General features: G+C 44.6%; 1 protein-coding gene across 4 annotated transcripts in view; it reads right to left on the bottom strand.

Moving 5' to 3' along the window:
- FGF12 (fibroblast growth factor 12) overlaps nucleotides 1-20,900 on the bottom strand; it is a 490,477-nt gene that overhangs the window by 201,406 nt on the left and 268,171 nt on the right. Inside the window, exon 1 of one of the 4 annotated variants that reach the window (XM_074190631.1) lies at nucleotides 5,292-5,490. The exons of the other annotated variants lie outside the window; for them this stretch is intronic. Coding sequence (XP_074046732.1) covers nucleotides 5,292-5,490 — 199 coding nt within the window. Of the gene's footprint in view, nucleotides 1-5,291; nucleotides 5,491-20,900 lie in introns of those variants that run through there. 4 annotated transcript variants of the gene reach the window in all.

Below are 20,900 nucleotides of genomic sequence, written 5' to 3'. Positions count from 1 at the left end.
CAAGATCCTTCTTTGGTTTGACTTAAAACCACTCTTTCAGAAACCCAAAGGTATTACATGTATGCAAGAATGAACAATAAAAATAATTTATGAAGTACTTTTTGTGGGCAAAGCACATTGCTCAGCATTGAGGATACACAGAGAAAACAGCTCCTGCCCTCAAGGAGATTCTATACTAAATGAGGCAATCGGGGACTAGGGGAGAAGTAGTGAGGGGATGGGATGTTTCCATTTGAAAAGTCACAAGGATGCCAAGTAAGAGAAACTCATATTCATCAAGAACAAAGGGTCAGTACTGATATCTTGATGACCCCAGAGCTATATTGAAGTGTGCACAGCAAGAAAGATACCCAAATCAAAACATGTATCCATTGAGCTGCTATCTTTTAAAATTGTATTACGCTATACCGACAGCTGTGCCATCTTTGGGGATGGGCCCTTCATCAGGATGGCTGCAGACAACTCAACTGCAACACTAGCAATAAAGTTCACAATGCCTACAAAGTCGATTAAACTACAAGCAAATAAAATGTAATAGAATGAAATCATTTTCAGAGAAACGTCAACTACCAAGAAATATCCTACACCAATGGATAGTGGAAATCTCTAACAAAGAGACTGTCCATCACTAGATGAAATCGTTCCAGATACTGTAATTCAAAGTGCTAATTCCCAAGTTTCCCTTCCCCTTCCCCCCAGACTCAAAGGCTCTTGGTATTTTGGCAAATTGGTCTTCTAATTCTCTTCAAGAGGATCAATTCATTAAAACATCCAAGTTTCAATCCTATATCGCTTGATGGGATTTCTGAGGGATAAAAAAGAAGTGAGGGATCATGGGAGTTGCTACAAAGACAATAGGAGCTTACAGTAGAATGATAATTTGTAGAATTGAATGTACTGTTGCAGAAAAAGGATGGTAACATCCATGGAGAATGCCAGTTTAGCCCTCTGGTAGTGTTCTGAGGAGAAAGAATTCTTGATAAACCTCAAATCAAAATGCAATTTGTCTGATTTTGTGGCATAGAATCATGAGTCATACTTCTAAGAGGAGGAATTTTAGACTCAAATGCCTCAATGTAGCTCACCAGAGAGAGAAGCCCATTTGCCAGCCCTACCTTGACTAAGAGTTCAAGCCATTTAGAAAACATCTTTCCCCTTTCACAAATCAGATGATGAACATTTGGTTCTATTCACTAGTGTTTTGCTTCTTTAGCTACATGTTTTCAGTCCTCTCTGTCAAAAAGTGCATGACAGCAATATGTGGCACAGGAAGATTAACCTCCAAAGCAGAGTTAGTTAGGAAAGCATAAAGGGTACAGAATCTTTTTGGACAAACAAGTTTTGTCAGAGTGAAAAAAGTAAATGACTAAATAATCGAGACCATTGCAACTTCACAAAATGGATATTCATTTAAGTTCACTTCCTGATGTATTTAAAGCATGAATAATAGATCACAGCTTTGGAGGAGTTCAAAGAAATGACTGTGATCAGTCACTTAGTAGATGCATCTTATGCCATGAAAAGGAGGGGAGTCACTGTAATGAAGCATTGATTCTCTCTCAAAATCTATAGGGAAGGAAGGTTCCAGAGATGAAGAAAAATGTGATGCTGCTGACTGTATTATATGGCTATTTGGGGTCTGGACAGATGGCTCCTCGTATTGAATCACTGAATTTCAGATTCAGTAGATGGTACCTCCTCATGAATCCCTGATCAACTATACCCAAGTACCTAGTTATTGGGAACATAAGATATCCATTACTTCGCACACACACACACACACACACACACACACACACACACAGAGAGAGAGAGAGAGAGAGAGAGAGAGAGAGAGAGAGAGAGAGAGATTGAGATTCATTTTGAATCATATTATTCCCTTGGGAAAATCTCCCCTATTGAACATATAAGATTCACATACTATTCAGTAGCTCTCTCACTTCTAGCCAGTTTTGGAGATTGTGATATCATTAATGTGCTTACCTCTCCATTAGTTTTCATTCATTTTTTTTTTGCAAGGCAATGGGGTTAAGTGACTTGCCCAAGGTCACATAGCCAGGTAATTATTAAGTGTCTGAGACTGGATTTGAACTCAGGTAACTGCTGACTCCAGGGTCGGTGCTTTATATACTTCACCACCTAGCCACCCCCCTACCCCCAGGTTTTCATTCATTTAGACTAATCCACCAACAGTTGTGGAGGAGGGGATGAGTTAATCCATGTGCCATAGGACAACATTACCATACTGAGATTATAGTAGCCAAAGGAGACTACTAATTTCCTGGAGATCTGGTCTCACCTTACATACATTCTTCCCAAACGATGTTAGTTTTAAAACTCAAACACAGACTCCTAAGGTCCAGGAAATCATAAATGATGAAATATCATATACAGGTATTTTTCAAATCATGGTTTGAGGCTCAGGAAATGAGTTTGGGACCCTCTTGATTTGGTTCCTCAATCCTTCCCCTCAAACAGATAGAAGTTAGGACAACATCCAGACAGCTCATCTCAAGTACCCTACTCTGCAGTTCATTGTATCCCAATAGAAGGAGATACTTAGAAACCTGCAGGACTTGAAATCCATTCTTCAACAGCTTAATGACTGACAGTTCAAATGCCCCCAAACCGATAAACATTGATCTGAAAACAGGCAAGATACTGTATTATATACTATCAAAGAAAATATGACAACTTATAGTGTCAGAGTCATCCACATTCCCCAATCTTGCTTTATAGTTTCACACTTCATCTTTGCTCAGAGAGAATCCATATAATTTATCAAAATTCACTAAGCATTGGTGTCCATAGCTTATCCACAGATGGGTCACCTGGGAGATCCAGGATATGGAGGAAGAGGAAGGTCCCTGGTTAGTAGGTAAATGAGGTGCAATCTCTCAGGAACTAGGTAATTGCGGCCTCACCGGCTTCATGGGCACTTGACCTAGTTCAAATTACAAGCTTTGACCCAAAGAACATGGATCAAGGCAGTCTGCAACATCTTAGAGGACTTTGTTGTCATGTTCCTTCCCTTCACCTTCTGGTGCTATTTGCTGCTCAGCTTCTGAAATTCACCCAGAGATCATTTTATGAATGACAACTTCGAAGTGAGGCAAGTCAGAAAGCACTCTTTCTCAGAGTGGGAGAAAAACATTCCTTCATGGAATCACCTAAATTTGATATTCTTCTGATTTTAGCAAGTGTTCTCACCCCTCCCGCCTTCTCTATCCCCCAAATCATTAAAAAGCCTTGTCTGGGCCTGTGATCCATCCTGTCAGTCTGAAGATCTGGGCTCCCTATAAATAGTTTCTCCCCAAGCAATGTGAATCATGGTTGCTGACAGCAAACCAACAGATTCATTATTTTGCTTTGTTAGTATTAAGAATAGCACCCGATCTCCAAACCAGAAAATTTGCCAGTTTGAGAACAGATCAAATCTCTAGGTATTTAGCTAAAATGCATGCTGCACTAGCCCTCTAGACGTCTTAAGCATTGACATCATTGGAACATCTTACTCTAAGTAGGGAACTTCAACTAGAAAAGTCAGCATCACAAACCCCTCTGAGAAGATCCATAGAGGTGCATGGAGCTGGATGAGAGGAGAGAGGTACCATGATCAGGTAGGAAAAAAAATAACAGGACAAATTCCAAGGTGGCCTAATAGCCATTGTTCTAAGAAGATGCTCATGGAATTACGACAGGCAGCCAATGACAGGATGTCATTCTTCCTGGTTCAGTGTTATGCTACTGTGAGATTTCTAGGTAGTTAAAGGGGGAGTCAAGGAAGAGAAGGGTGATTTCTTTACTCATCATTTAATTGATGTAGCTACAGACCAGAAAGACATACTCAGAGCTTTGACTCCCCCCCCCCCCATTATCACTAGAAGGGGAAAAAGCACAAAACAGGTGGAAGTTCAGTCAGACAGAAGGGTGTTTTTTATTTATCTCAAATCCTTCACCTTGGCATGGAATTGTTCAATGTCTCACCAACCACACCCTGGGAAAACCTATGGAATACTGTTCAAGAATTAACTCTCGCTTTGGGGGAACCATTCAGACCCAGGTGTTTTGATTGTGCTATGTACATTTGTGAGGCTGTGAGAGACAGGACAAGGTTTTGGTTCACATGGTGATTCAGTTTTTACTATGTATATGGCAAATGACTTCCTTTCCCAGAGACTCAATTTCCTCTGCCATGATGGCAAGGGGTTATTTCGGGTGATCACTCTACTCTCTTCCCTCTATGATGCCATTCTTCCTAACACAGAAGACATTAGATGATTGCTCCGTTTTAATCTCATAGTAGACGTCCCTGATAAATAAATGTATTGTCACTTGTCTTCACTTGGGCCCTAATTTAAGATTTTAAAATCTTTCAGTTACAACTTAAGCTAACTTTCCCTAGACTTCCTTAAAGAGGTTCCTCCATTCAAGCATCTGCCTCATCCAACTGTTTTTGCCTCAGCCCAGAGAAAACAGACAAAACCCCTAGAAAAGCAACGGCTACACGAACTGGTCCACCTAGTTTTGCCCTCCGTTCTCTTTTTCAAAGACAACAGACTCTTCTTTGGCTGCTTCACGCAAGGCCAAGGAGAAGAAATGAATGTTGATAGTCCTAGAAGCAAATCAGAGAAGGGAGGGGGGAGCAAGAGAGCGGGAGTTTTGTGGTTCTGCTTCTCCCCAAGCGGGACTGGCTCTCTTTGCAAGTGGTGCACATTGTCGCCTAAAATAAGCACTAGTGGGCTGGAAACCACTCTCCCTCGGCACATCCCCTCCCCTCCTCCATTCTCCAATGTAGAATGAAAGAAAAGGGCAAAGGCGCAGCTGAGACAACTCTGCACCCCCTAGCTTTGGCCTGTCCGCAGCCGGCTTCCCCAGCAGGCCCCAGTCGGGGACAGACAGACTGCCGGCCTGCCATCCTCATCTCCGAAGAGGTTTCAAGCCCCCAAATATAAAAGGAGGGAGGGGAGCAGAGAAGAGCTCCCAAGAAAAGGCAAAGACTGGGGCAAGACGATCCCGGGGGGAACAAAGGGACACAAGGAAGAAAGGATGGGGGGGGGCAAAGAGGAGCCACCGGGAGGTGGACCAGCTAAGGCCAGGGAGCAGCTGGGGGAGCAGGGAAGCAGAGGCAAGGGGAGGCAAGGCCCAACCCGGCCCGGGGCTTCGGAGCTCCCTCTCATGGATAGGGCCTGCAGAGCCCGAGGCGGGGTGGCGAGGAAAGCCTAGTGGTAAGGCTGCTGGGGGTCGGGGGAGGGAAGGAGGCTGGCCGCGGGGCTCCGGCTGCCACTGACCTGGTCTCCGCCTCACGGGCCTCTTCCGGCCACTGCAGAAACGCACCTTGCTGAATACCCCGAGGACATGCCTCTCGCAGAGGGAGCGCCCATCCTTGCTGGGGCTGGAGCGGCGCTTGGAGGCCGACACCCGATCGCTGTTGGATTCCCGAGCCTGGCGCTTCTGGCGGATCAAGGAGCTGGCGATGGCCGCGGCCATCGCGGCTCGCCCGTCGGGGCCCTTCCTCCAGCCCCGGGGGGCGCCTCCGCTCCGATGCCTGCCTGAGCCCAAGCCCTCTCCGTCCAGACCCCGAGAGCGCCTCGATTGGCAGAGGAGGGGCAGGGATGAGGGAGCTCTGGGTCGGAGAAGACGAGGCGCCCGGCGGCCCCGCTTATTCAGTCTGGATCCGGGGGAATTGGGGGCCCCCCGAAGGAGCGACGGTAAAGCCGACTGTAAACTTCCAGGAGCGGGTTGCAGAAAGTGAAAGAACGGGGCTTCTTCCTGCCAGGCGGGGGTCACCCCCAAATCCACTGTCCCCCGAAACAAGCCCCCACGCTGACCCCCGAAGTCCTAAAGCCGGGGGACTCGGCTTTCGAGGGGAGGCAGAGGGGTCTTGGCCAGGCCTGCCCGGAGTCCGTCCCTGCTGGGGTGTCCGGACCCTAAGGTGCTGGCCCAAAGAAGAGGGGGGGGCCCCCAAACACCTGTCCCTCCCCTCGCCAAGCAGAGGGGAGGAAGTGAGAGCTTGGTATAAAAGCCGTATACAAAGGGTGGGCGCGGGGGCGCAGCCGCTGCCCGGCCTTAGAAACAAACAAATCCCCCCCACGCGAGAAACGAAAAAAGAGCGAAAAAGTGAGTAGCGCTAAGGGCTGTGGGGGAAACGACATCAGCCACAACTAAGGAGGAGCAGCGCGGCCGAGAAGGGCCCAGGAGCCAGGCGGGCGGCCGGCTAAGTCCCGGCTCCAGGTCTCCGGCACAGCAGAGGAGCCGGCCCCCGCGGGGCAGCCAGCGCGCCCCACATCGCCCCCCGCTCCCGGCTGCTTCGGCAGTGCTTGGGTGGACGAGCGGCGGCTCCTGCGGGCAGCTGGTGGGACGGGGTCCCGGGACCGGCGGCTCACCAGGTGAGGTGCTGCTGTGGCAGCTCCGTGCACCTCGATCCGCCACGAGCCGTGCAGACGCGGGAGGGAGGGAGGGAGGGAGGGAGATCCCCGGGAGCCTAGCGCCCCCCGGGAGCACGGCGAGGGCACGGGCCGGGAGGAGGGGAGAGCAAGGCCAGTCCGCAGGAGGGAACTCCCTCTCTCCTCCTGGATCAGCCCCGCACAGGGAGGGGAGGCGTCTGGGAGGGCTCGACTGGGGCCCCCCCCTCCCCGGGCTGGGGGTGAGGGCAGGCGGTGGGGTGCCGAGCTCGGCCCAGCCCCTCCCTGGGCCGCTCTTAGCAGGGCTTCCCTGCCATGGGCCGGGCCGGAAGGAGCGGCCAAGGGTTCAAGGCATTGCCCCGAGGGCCCCCCGGCCCCCCCCCCCCGCGGTGCCCCCCAGATCAGTCGCCCCCCCCGCGGGGGCCCGATGGCTCAGCTCAGAGACGCAGGCGGCGGAGGGCGCTCAGACAGTCCCGCGGCCCCCATAGCCGGCCGGGGAGCGGACGGAGGAAGAGGAGGGGGCGGCTGGCGAGGGCGAGGACGCGGACGCGGCGGGCACGGGCGCTCTGCGGGCACACATCATCCTGCCCTTCGGCGGCCGCTGGCCTGAGACGGCGGCTGCCAGCCACGCCAGCAGCTCCCGGGGCGCCCCGGACCTCATGGGCGTCAGCCCAGGGGGGCGCCGCGCCCCCCCCCTCCGCTGGCCCGGGTCCGAGCCCGCTGCCGCCCGGCTGGGTGCTGTGCCGCCTCAGCTCAAGGGGCATCCCCAAGGCGGCCCTCCAGGAAGCTCCGGGGCATCCATCGGCGCCCCCCCCCCCCCCGCAGGGTGGGGGGGGGTAAGGGTCCAGACCGAGCCCCGCTCACGTGGCAGAGCGCGGCCGCCCCTGCCCCCCCCCCCCCGGGGGGCCGGCCGCCGGGGCTCAGCTGCGGGCTCCGGCTCCGACGGGGGGGTCCGGGCGTCTGCTCCCTCCGGCTGGGGCACCTCCAGGCGGGGCAAAGGCTGCCGGGCGAGCCGGGAGAGGCGGCGGACAAAGGGCACGGCTGCCCAACTTCTCCCTTGCAGCTCGGGCGGGAGCAGGCGGCCGTCAGGAGCCGGCGGCCAGGCAGCCGGCGGGGGCTGCTGTGCCCGCTTCTCGCTGGGCTCCGCTGCTGGCAGCGCTCTTCCTCCCCCTCCCCCAGCCCCGGCGGCGGCCTGTGCTTCCCTCCCCTTCCCTTTCTGTGTCTTCTGTCTCTCCTCTTCTCTCTACGCAATCCTACGTGATTGAGGTTTGGATGAGAAATTCTCAGAGGCAGAGCGAGGGAACTGCAGTTGGCCTGGGCTCTGTCCCCTCCTCTCCCCAGCCAGGACCTGCCCAGGAGACGGGCCCCGGGGCAGCCACGCAAAGGGGGCCTCACCCTGCCCAGCTGGAGCCTGGGAGCCAGGCCCTGGGCGGCCTGGGGCCCCGCTCCTCTAGCTGGGGCGGGTCCGAGGAGCTGGCTTCACACCACCTGCTGGCCTCCCCCACTTGAGTCCGTGGCAAACCAGGGAAGCTTGGCCCTCCCTGCAGCTTAAGGAAGAGTGGCGTAGCCAGGAGGTGGCAGCGAAGGGGAGCCGGGGGTGGACTAGAAAGAACACTGAGTCAGGAAGCCCCCCCCCCCCCCCAGTCCTTCCCGAGACAGCCCCGGGAGGCGCGTCCCTGGGCAAGTCGCTGCCAGACTTCCAGACCTGTCACTGGACTGGACTGGACTGACCCGCGGGGCTTCCTGGTATTGTTTATAGCCAGGACTCAGGTGTGTTTAGCCAGGCTTCAAGTATTAGCGAAGCCCAAGGTCATTTGTGCCGAAGTTTGATGCTTTCAGAAAAAAGAAACTAAAAGCCAACGGGTGAAAGGCCAGGGTCCAATGGGCCGGCCCCTTCTCTCTGTTTTCTCCCCTGGACAGATTCCGTTTGAAGTCTCGTGTGCCATCCCGGACACCGAGGAGATTGAGGAGACAAGGCGCCCAGAGCGAGTAAAAGGGTGAACATCTGTTCAAAGTAAAATAGCTGCTGAGCCTGGAGAGAGGCAAGTATCAGAAAACGCCGGGCTGAGGGTGAAGGGCTTTTTAAAAATTATTTACATGAAAATAATGCATTCTACGGTTTGCTCTTTACCTAGCAGAGGTAAGGTAGAAATGATGAAGAAGTCAATCTAGGTTTCATTTCTGGGGATTGGAAGGGAGAGAAGAGAATCCTTTGCGTAAAAGGTGGGTATCGATGCCAAAAGGCTGTTTCAGTCAGACACTGGATCATTATTTAGTATTGAACAGTCTCATATCAAGTCGGAGGTTCCTTTCAGTCCTGAGATCTGCCGCATGGAAGGACTTCTTTGTTCTCTCACTTCCCCCAGACACAGTCGTTCAGAAAGTTTCCTATTGTTGTCTAGCTTCCTGAATATACATTCTGGCTTCTTTGAGAGCCCGGATGTGGTCTTCTATGTCACCTATGTTACACGATGGGCACTTACTCAGTAATTAGATAATAGATACAGCAAGATGACATATTTTACCAAGAAGAGACATGATGCTGAGGGACACTAACAAGAGAGAGAGTCCAAATCCATTTCCTAAACTCTCTGGAGATGCATTTCGCAACTGTTCACATGGGTAAGTACTATGTTCAGCTCTGGGCAGCACATATGAAAGACTTTGATAAGCTTAAATGCCCACTGAGCAGGTTGACCAACTCCGGAATCTGCCCATGTCATTGGATGATCAGTTAAATGAAATGGGAAGGCTGAGCTTGGACAAGACTTGTGGGAAAGGAAGTTGTGGACAAGAGTTGTCTTCAAGAATTTAGAGGCTGATGAAGAAGGATGCATCAGACAGATGCTGCTTGGAACCAGTGGCCTAGAGTGAGAGATAGAAAGAGGAAAATTCCCACTTATTATAGTGTGGTGCGAGGTCAGGAAGACCATTTAGAGCCATACAAAAGCAGAACCGGATGGACGTGCTGAGCTCTTCGCTACTAGAGGACTTCAAATGGATGCTGAATGCGTATTGAAGATAATGCTCTCCTTGAGCTACAGGTTAGGAGAAAAAAATGTTCATAGGATTATAGATTTAGATCTGGAAAGGCCCTTGGAGAAAATGATGGTCTTCTCCTTGAAGAGCCTTAGAGAGATTGATTGACTTAGTCAGGGTCACACAGCTGATGAGGAGATGAGTCAGGATTTGAATTCCTACACTTCCATCCACTGAATAATTTGATCTGTTTCAAAAAGTATCTACTTCTGAGATCCTAGAAATACATACATACATACAAATATTATAAACATACATATATGCACACAAATATATGGCCAGACTATATGTAGTGTCTTTGAGAATATTTCAAGAGGATAATTGGAATGGAAAACTGAATTCAAAACTATCTTTCAATAAGCAGCACCGATTAGGTGCCCCTACAAAATGCAATGTGCTAGACTCCAGGGTTGTGACTCTGGGCAAGTCATTTAACCTTGTTTCACTCTCCTCATCAGCAAAATGAGGCAGAGCAAGAAATGGCAAACCACTTCAGTATCTTTTCCAAGAAAACCCCAAATGTAATGACTACACAAGAGCCTCTATTGGGGGGGGTGAGATGGTATTTGGACATTAATAAATAAAACTCCTTCCCTCAAAGAGCTTCCATTCTAGAGGAGATCATTAATCAAAATGCAGATGCAAGAGTCTGCCTAGGGAAAGGGGTGGCTTGGCACTGGAGAAAAGCCAGAAGGACTTTGCAGGTGAAGCTGCTTAGGCTAGGAGTTGTGAAGATGCTGGCTGTCTAGACAACACGAATCAGATGAGCCTTAGGCTGCCAGTTGGGGTAAGGGCATTAGAGAAATGATGTGACAGCCGCTTAGAAGAAGACTGAGTTAAGAAGGGGCATCCATGAGGGGAGCATAAGTTCATTCCCGGTTAAACAAAGAGAAAGCCCAGCTCTCACTGACTACACCCTTGCACTAGCTTCATCAGGCTAAATGAGAATGAGTGAAACGGTCCACAGTGTTCTGACAATAGTTTTTGTTAAATATATTTCACCAAAATAAGACACACACAATACATTTCAGTGCATATGAGTGGGGGTTTAGAAGCAACTGTTGGCACCATATGGATGTTATCAATTAAAGATGTCCAAATTCAGCAAAGAACGTTATTTTACTTGGCTAATAGAACTCATGCCTGAGGTTAGAATAAGTCAAGAAGACACTGGCTTGCTGAGGACCCTCTATCTCTCACAAAGCAAACCCCTCTTCCTAATCACAGCTGACCAACTGAGAAGAAAGGCTAGACAGCTTTTATGGGAAAACTGAAATGTAAACAGGAACAAAGGATACTTGGAAGGAATGAACCCAAGAGCTGGAAAAGAGCTCAAGGAATGCATATGCCTACCATCCTCTATTTTCCAGCCAATATAGCATCTCTGGGCCAAATGGACGCAAAAGGGGACACTTTGTCACAGAAATTTGAATACTGAGAAGTGCTGAGACTGCTTTCCTTTTGACCATCCTCAACAAAAGTCTGATTCACTTTCTTCTAACCCCCCCCCATAGGTTTATCACTATCTGATGGACTCAAACTCAAACTTAAAGTATATTTGCTTTTTTCATTCTATGGGGGCAATGTTGTCTTTGAATCACCAGATAATCAATGGAGTGCATCTCAAGGTTTAAAATGGGGGGAATCAGAGAAAACTGCTCTCCAGCATCTTTTCCAAGAAAACCCCAAATATGGTAATGAAGAGTCAAATATGCCTGGAAATGATCAAACAAGCACCACAATAGCAACAGCTTCTGAGGCGTGAGACAGTACTTGGACATTATTCAATAAAACTCCTTCCCTCAAAAAGCTTCCACTCTAGGGGAGACCATCCATCTCAAATTACAGCTGCAAGAGTCTTCTGCATTTTGACAAGCTCAAAACCAGTTGGGTAAATAAAATGGATGGATGATGAATGAAGAATGATGGATAGATAGATGAAAGGAGAGAGAAAGAGAAAGACAAGAAACAAACTTCAACTGATACCCAAATCCCTTCATTTCTACTGACTAAAAAGAGTAGTATTTTCTCCAACTCAAAAATTGCAGAATAGATACTCCCAGATAAGCAATTTCATTTAAGAATTACAAGAGCTGTAGATTTTCAGAGATGTTTTCAATTGTTAATTATTTATCCCTCTGTGTTACTTATCACATCATTAACTTCATTCTGAGGCTGAGAAAGATGAGTCAGACACAATAAGTTGTGAAGAGTCATAGTCTAACTGCCCGTGAGGAGGTCTTTGGAGATTACCTGGTTCTAGACAGTTAGAGGGCACAGTGGAGAGAGAACCAGGCCTAGATTCACGAAGACCTGAGTTCAAATTATGCTTCAAATATGTCATAGCTTCAAACATGACCCAGGTATGTCATTTAAGTTCTATCTCCATTTTCTCATCTGTAAAACGGAAATCATAATAACACCTCTCCTCCTAGGCTTGTGGATATCAAGCAAGACCATATTACAAAGCATTTTCTGTGATGACAGGTACAGAGACATCCTTCCTCCTGAAAAGAAAGAATACCTTTATAATATGCATCAAAAGGCTGGCAAGCAAGTCATTGCTTAAAATTCTCCAGGAATAGAAACTTCACTATCTCAGCGGGGAACCCGTCGGGACAACTCTAATTGTTGAAAAGTAAGCCTTTGATGTTATTGTGGAGTCATTTCAGTCTTGTCCAACTCTTCATGGTCCCCATTGGAGTTTTCTTGGCAAAGTTACTGAAATAGTTTGCTCTTCTCATCAGCAGTTCATTTTACAATAGAGGAACCCGAGACAGCCAGTGTTGTGTCTTGCCCAGGGTCAGAGAACTAGTAAGTGGCTGGGGCTAGATTTGAACTCAGCTCTTCATGATTCTGGGGCCTGTGCTCTATCCACTGTACCATCTAGTTGCACCTGAACCTCTTTTTTTTTATTTTATTTTAGGTTTTTAGGTTTTTACAAGGCAAGGGGGTTAAGTGGCTTGCCCAAGGTCACACAGCTAGGTAATGATTAAGTGTCTGAGGTCACATTTGAACTCAGGTCCTCCTGACACCAGGGCTGGTGCTCTATATCCACTGCACCACCTAGCTGCCCCTTGAACCCTTTTTATTGAACCAAAATTAACTTTTCTGCCATTTGTCTAAACACAAAAAAGAAAATAAGTCTTAGTATCTTCCCACTTTTAATTTTCATACTTCAAATTCTTACACGGATTTGTTTTTTTCTCCTATTGAAGTAACACTCATAATCTCTACAAATGATCTAATAAAAACATGGTCTCAAGACCCATCATCTCCATATTTTAAGACACAAATATACTTGTTAAAATAGGGTTCCTACATCTGTGCACAGTACTCCAGATGTGATATGATGAAGCTATGACTAACATCCTAGGATTCTCATGTACCAACAGGGAATATACTACATTATTAAATTTAATTAATTTGAAATCTTTTTTAAAAATGGGTTGTCTAGACATGTCTCCTTCATTCTATACACATGCAATTAATTATTCATTTTTTTAACTTAGGTATGTTTTTCACATTTATTTTAATTAAATTTTATTTGATATCTTTAGGGTCATTGTTCTAGCCTCTAGAGGACTTACTGACTCTGAATTCTCTCATCCAAAATGTTAGTAAGTCTATCAAAACTTGGTATATATCATCTTTCCCTGGTATGTAGTAAGTACTAAATAAAGGTTTATTATTATTAATTAAATATGACTTCATTCAAGTCATGGATAGGAAATATTTAGACCTGATAGGGCTCAGGACTGATCTCTTCACTGGATATCTCCACACTGGTTATCTCTTTGGGTCCATTTATTCAGGTATTTATGAACCAAACTACATGTACCATCCCCAAGATGTGAAGAAAGTGTCTCAAATGTGTTCTGACAATCCTGATGTATTAAACCTCCCTCCACTCTGAATGACAAGATGAATATTATTGTTTAGTTCAACCCCATTCTAATTAGTATCAGCTTCTAGGAGTGATGAAGATAATGACCCAGAAAAAAACCAAAAAACATGAGACTGGGATCTTGATCACTGCTCCCAGAAATAAAAATGAAGTTTGTCTGAAAAGCTTTCCTACTTCATGAAAAATACCTTGTCCATCTTTAAAAAAGAATGAGTAAATTTGTTCTTCTCTAGTTCTGAGATCCTAATGCCATTCCCCATAATTTCCTTAATGTTCTATATCAGACCCATGAGTTATAGCACAAAAAGTACTCGATCTAGGGTTTGACGACCTACTTTCAAATCCTGGTTGTCATTGAATCAATCACCTTTGGCAAATTATTCTACTTCTCTGAATGACGATAATGTAGTGACACATAGAGTAATGCTCTGGGTTCAAATTGGGCATTTGGGGGGGGGGGGACTAGCTTTCCATGCTAAAAAATCAAGGGGGCTGAGGCTATGTGACTCCTAAGGTCTCTTCCAACTCCATTAAAGGGAATACCCTGCTCACAAAACAGTTCTCTCAATGCTCTGGAAATGTATCTTATCAGATTAAATGTAGTTTATCAGATTAAATAACAAACTCACTCAGGGCCTCCTTGTACTATCTCCTTACTTATCTTGGTTAGCCAGAAAGGGAAATCATTTTTGTTTGATCTTTTGGTTTGAAGATCATTCCCATATTGGAGTTGAGTGATTTTTGACCTGTCATTCATCTGCTGTCATTGCCTTGTTCCCACTGAGCATTATCTATTTCCCTTCCTTACTCTTCAGTTTGGCTTGAAATCAGCCAAAAAAGCAATTTCATTGGTCGTTGTATTCATTACAAATCACAGTTCATTCTAGGTTTTACCTCTGTGACATCCAGAAATGGAGGCATGGTGCCTGGGATTGGAACCAATTGGAACCTTCACCATTTATGCTCTAGAAACTTTCACTGTTGTGTGGCCTAGTAGAATCTAGACCTTGGAGTCAAGACAACTGGGGTTCAAATCCTGCCAAAAACACTCAGTCAATGGGCAAAATCACTAAAAGTCTCCCAGTCCCATTTTTCACATCTGTAAAAATAGGTCAATTCGACAATAAGCTCTCCCATGGATTGTTCTGAGAATCAAGTAAAATCATACGTATAAAGTATTTCTTGCAAACACACAATACAAATATTGTATAAATATTAGGTAATAGTTTTGATGATGAGCTTCCCTGCCCCATTCCAAATAGCATCAATAGAGATCACATACAATTGTGTTTCTAAGTGAGGGATGAAGTGAAAATCAACTTCCCAATAACTGAATCAAACCAGGCAAGTTAATACCTTTTGGAGAAATAGTTTGTTCAAGGTATTTTGCCAAAAGAGCAGGAATTATTCCCCCTAAACATTTCCTAGAATATTTTGATGATCACTAGCCATTACTCCTCAACAATGGTTTATACTAATCAGTGTATATGTCATATGCTTCAAAGTAACCCCTAATAGATAAGTTTCTGAAGGGAAAAGGTGTATCATACATCTAGCACAATGCCTGAGATATTGGAGGTGATTCTACCTTGAAGTGAATTGGATTTTCATTTCACCTTCTTAGGAAAAAGGAGAATTTTTACCAATTTAAACCACCTTTTCTTGCTCAAAATTGCTGTGAAGACATGGAAGAATCTATGAAAGGTGAAAGCATTTTGAGTCATTGAGTATGGAGGTTCTAGATCAAAATGTAAAAGGTTATGATTATGTTTTCTAATTTCCAACCTTTAGATCTGACTGATGAAGTGATGCTATTATCCACATCTTTATCATGAGGCATCAAACCCTGGAAAGTCAATTGGTTTCCCTTAGGTCATAGAGTCAATGACAGAATGAAAATTAAATAGTAGTGTCTCTCAGTTTCCAAATGTTATTGTTAAGCTAAAAGGGCAAACTGCCATTTTTATTAAATTTAGGGTTCAATCCTTAATTAGAACATAGAACATTCCAAAGCAAGACCCCCAAATGAGATATAATCTAGAGAAAGATTCATACAGAGTAGTTAGGTACTTGCTGCAAAAGGCAGGATTTATGGGGCATGTTACATATGTGTGGCATTTATAGGCCTTATCATTTCCTAATGATACTAAACTTAAAATTAAGGATTAGCTTTAAGAATGTAAATAGGATTTTAATTACTTTGCTTGTTATTTACTAGTAAAACACATGCACGCGTAGGTCTATATTAGGAACAGATAAAATTAATAGCTCATATCTTTTCAGGACAAACATCATTATTAAATTATCTCAAGGCCTAGATTCAGTAGAATATATTTCATGGTAGGTAGCTAAGGGCCACTGGGAGTCCAATGCTGACCTTGAAGTGAAAGAGACTTGAATCTTGCCTCGGTCACAACCTACGTGACCTTAGGTGAGTCACTTAGAATCTCTCATCCAAAATTTTCTCATTTGTGAAATGAGCACATCCCCACAGATCTTGGATGAGGACTATATGTTTAAATATAATATATAGTCTTTTAAAAATTTAATTTGCTATATAAATGATTTCAGTGATTATTATATTCAAAGCAGAAGGGAGGAAGTACAAATTAAAAGGGTAAAGGTTGTCGTAGTTGACCTTGCCGTTTTGGGGGATATGAAATTCTGGCAGAGAAATAATAAGAAAGCATTCCTCCTTGCGGCTATGGAGAGAAAAGACAGCATGTCATTCTTTTGGAAAGAATTGAAACCAAGAGACAGAAGAGATGCAGCTAGTACCAAAGCTAACTGAAGAACAGTCTGTCCTAAAAGGATAAATCCCCCTGCCCTTCTGTAAAAAGAGGCTTCTTTCCTCTCCCCAACCTTAGCTTCCCACCAACTGCTCAAGACTTCTTTTAAAAATTACCTTCTTTGGTATTTGACAAAGTTTCAAGAAGCTTTCTCTTCAGAGAGGCAATATGGATTAATGGATAGAGAGCTGACTTTTAGTTAGAAAGCACCGGATTTCAAGTCTCATCTTACTGATTCGTTTGGTCTTGGACAAGTCACTGAGCCTCTCATTCTCTCAGACAGGCCTCAATGACTCTTAGGGATGGAACCCACACTATCTGACGCTGGAAGAAACACTTCTTCAGCAAGAGTTCCCTATGACAAATCGCAGGTATAACAAATAGATTTGTTACATCAGATCATACTATATGAACATCTTATCCCCCAGTTCTTTGAGGGTGAAAAGTTTCATTTTTATTTTTTGTTTCGACAGCACCTAGAATATTATATACTTAATAAATGCCTGTATTAGATATCCTTGAGGAAGGGACACAGAGTAGAACATACATTTCTCTTATTTAGGCATTTGGGACAACATTTCTGTTCTCCCTGATGCTTAATAGAAGTAGTATCCTTCATTTAAGTGTATCAGAACTTCCAGAAATGTATCTGAACTTCCAAAAAAATATTAGTGTCAGATTGACGTGAATGTTTTCCCAATCTGACTCCAAATGCTGCCACTTTGCCCAGTATAGATCATCTCTGTAATATCCGGTCTCAGAAAGTTGCCTGGACTCAGAGAGAGTAAGTGATTAGCACAGGGTCACACAGCCAGAATGGATCAAGGGCATAATGGACCCAAATCTTCTAGGCTCTGAAACCACACTTCTATCTGATAGCCACTCAGTCTCTCTGAACACACTACATAGAGATAATTGAGACTGAATTTTGCCTTTGATGACCCTTAGCTTTCACAATCATCATGCAAAGTTGTACAAAATGAAGAAAGCACATAAGAGAGATACAAAGAGAGATCAAAGGATAGAAGGGTCACCAATGAAAATTATACAAGCATCTTTTTTTTTCCCAAATAAAGAAACTGGGTCTTAGAGGTCCATATGGTTATATGCCTAACTAGCAGAATTGAGCCAAACTGAGAACTTCTTAGTACAAATTTGAAGCTTGCAGGATGTTAGAGCTGGAAGGGGTATTAGAGATCCTCACATCTCATGTCTCCATTTTACTGTTATAGGAACCGTTCTTCATAGAGAAGTGATTTGACCAACATCACTCAGGTACTACCTGGAAGAGCTGGTTCTGAATCCACATTCTGAACTTATACCTTGCTGCTATCAAGAGTATTTCATATCTCTGTGTTTTCCATAGATCAGTCTCCAGGTCATTTTATTACACCTTTTGTTTTGGTTTTCCACTGGGGAAAGGAATAGTAATAAAGATCACACACCCTGGTTTGTTCTGCTCAGGCTGAATTTTCCAGGATCCTTCGATATTCCTTTATCACTAAACACACTGAGGGGATAGTAAAGTGATATCTTCAGAAGATCAAAAGAACATGTAGCTTGCCCCCCCCCCCCCAGCAAGGAATATATTAACCGGAGTGAACTTGAAGTAGTTTGACAAGCTTATGATTTGTATCTTCTTTTATCATCTTTGGGAATTCTTAGTAGCTTTCTTTATAATTGGTTTTTCTTGTTGTTCCTAATTTGAGCTTGTAATTGCTCAGAAAGGACTGGTATCTAAATGTCTGCTCAAGATTGCCTTATAGAAAAATGAATTTGTGATGAATATTATTAAACATCACAACCTTTTCTAAGGATCCCTTATATTATCAGTTTTGTCCCCTCCTGTATTTGGAGAAGATGATGGTGATAACAATCACTGAAATGGTTGCATGCAATAGAACTTTATCAAAATAAACATACAAATGTACAAGCAACACAGCAAAGGGTACATCACGCCTATATACCAAATTTCACTTAAGCACGGAGCAGACCAGATTTGATGTCTGAGCCAGAATTTGCCAACCCCTGTTGTAAACGAGCATGACAAACAGCACTGTGATGTTGTAGGTTTCTGCCCCAATCTTCTGAGCTGCCCTAACATAGTGCGGTGGTTAGCTCAATCCCACCTTTACAACACTGGCCCGATGGCAGCATGTTCAGTGATATGTAGAACTGGGCATGAATGTGTGTATCTATAGATCTAGATCTCTATATCTCTATATCTTTATCTCATACCCAGTATGGAAGAGTGGGAATTCCTCATGAATCTGGTCCATAGCTTGTGAGCACTGAAATTTAACCCTCTTTTAATTCTGACCTGGGAGAGTCTCTTCCTCTGTGGACAATCTGGTGAACCTCATTCCAGGGGCTCACCCTAACAAAGCCTTATGTGAGTCCCCCACCTGCCTTACTCCATGAGAGCTCCAAAAGAACACAAGCGATTTACCAGTCTTAGCCTCTTAGCACACAGATGTTTGTGCTGCCATAGCCAGCTTCAATATATAGTTTTAAGAGTACACTCATACATTCAGCACTGCATTGTTATACAGCATTTGCAGAGGCTAAAGGACTCTTTCTGCTGATAAATGTTGGTTAAAATCTATTACCTGATTCTGTTACTGCACCTGGGAGGATTGATGCATTTCTGACAGGCTCCTGAACAACAGTGGCTCATTGGAGCACAACACATTCCAGAGGGGAGGATGGGGAAAGCAATAGAAATATATTTATATGGCTATCCCTATATGCACATATATAAATATACACACATATATACATGGAGGTATATATTCTTTGTTATTTATATATATATATAATATATATAGAGAGAGTAGAGAGTAAGAGAGAGAGATGATAGAGATAGAGGCAAGAGATAGAAAGAGAGAGCAATAGAGAGAAGTTATAGGTATAGATAATAGATAGGATATAGATATAGATATTCTTGGTTTCCCCAGGGTTAAAGGCTTTTGGTTTTCTCTTTTGTGTTTGCTTCCCCTGTCATCAAACTGAATCCATAAAAGAGGAGACCAGCCAGAAAAGGAGATTTTGCTAAAGATCCAATTTTCTATATCCCGGTTTCAACCCATTTTTCTATTTAGACAGTTTTGTTCACTTGGACAATCACAATATTTTGGTGAGAGTCCAATGAAGTCATTTACCTTCTCTGATGAAAAGGGCTCTTGGGTTTGGCCACTATCTTCTTGTTGTGAGGGCACCCAGCCCTTTCAGAAAAGGTTGACTGCCAACCGGACACGTTTTCAAGATCTCTGATTAAGACAGTTATTATCTGTTTCAAGACTCAAAATGTTGAGAGGTTGGAGGTTTCAGGAAGGAAGTATTCCTGTATGAGACATTTCCTTCGACATCTCCACAGGGATGAGTTCTGGTTCTTCAGATAGAGAGTGGCAATAAGCATTTGTGGACTGAAGAACCAATTCCATTGAGTAGACTACTGGCTGCTTTGAATACCTTCCACATGAAAGTGCTAGCTTATGGAACAAGCACATCTCCAGGAAAGACAAACCAAGTCAGCTTTCAAGTCTCAAATAACAGGCCCAGAACAGAGTCCCACAGCAAAGCTTCCTGAATTCAGTGTGGACAGATCCTCCTTACTGATGGGTGAAGTTTCAGAGATTTAGAACTAGTCACCACAACCACCCAATTAGGAAAAACACACCTGATACTCTAAGTGAAGGGCATCATTTTAAAAGATCTAGAAGCAGCATCCCTTAGACAGCTATGCCCCTCTCTATTTGTCTACCTGGCTCGGTCTCTCTGTGCCCCTCTCTCCCTCCCTTTTGTTTTCATGGTTTTCTTATTGAGAAGTCCCACTTTTTCAATACCAAAGTCAAGGGAAGTATAAATGGACAGAAATGCATAGGCCGTGCACGTCACCAACGAGTATTTCCACATGAGAATCATCCAACTTCAATGTCATGAATGACTCCACAAAGGAGGTAGATGGAGCATGCTGTAAGAAGTAGAGATGAAGGGCAGCTAGGTGGTGCACTGAGATTTGTTCAAAATTTAAAGACCTAGAAGAAGGCTTGGATCTTCTGGGCAAATACTTTTTTGGGAAATTTATGGAAAGATATAAATGAGAATGATGCATGATGGAAAGGTGCAGATGAGACATTCCCTGCATCTAATTCCTGTTGAGGGATTAGATCATGAATCCATCTATGAGTTTTCTTAAATTAAGTGATGTGAGAACAATTAAGCACCTACCTCCCATTGGTTCACGAAATAGTGAAAGAAATGAGTTTCTTGTCTACTCTGCCCCATCTCTGAGCATTGGGATAGACTGTTCCCCAGCCTGGGAATGGACTTTTACCCACTCTGATCTATTTTTTTGGGTATTGTAGCCTCTTCTTTTTAACTTCCTGACAGTTGTTAATTCTACCAATGAACCATTGCAATGACTTCACTATCCAAGCTAAGTAATCTATCTAGATTACTCAAGTGACCATGTGGGGTATTTTACAAAGATCTGGCTCTTTAAATCCCATCTCTGAATCTCATTACTTGGATGGTTTGGGGCAAGTCACTAACATCCTGGGATCTCAGTTTCTTTCTTTTTGAAAAGTAAAAGCTTCGGAGGTCTTTTTCTGCTTCCTAGATTCTAGGAGTCAGCTCTAGCCCCAGGGTTTGGTTGGAAATCTGCAGAAATCCTTGCTACATATTTGCTTAGGGATAAAAGATCTTTAGAAGAGGGCTATTATTGATTCCCTGAGGGCATTGGTTTAAATTCCCAGGGCT

Source organism: Macrotis lagotis, chromosome 6, assembly GCF_037893015.1.
Source record: "Macrotis lagotis isolate mMagLag1 chromosome 6, bilby.v1.9.chrom.fasta, whole genome shotgun sequence".
Classification (NCBI taxonomy): domain Eukaryota; kingdom Metazoa; phylum Chordata; class Mammalia; order Peramelemorphia; family Peramelidae; genus Macrotis; species Macrotis lagotis.
The sequence above is the reverse complement of the archived record's forward strand: the minus strand, read 5'-3'. Positions and strand labels throughout refer to the sequence as shown.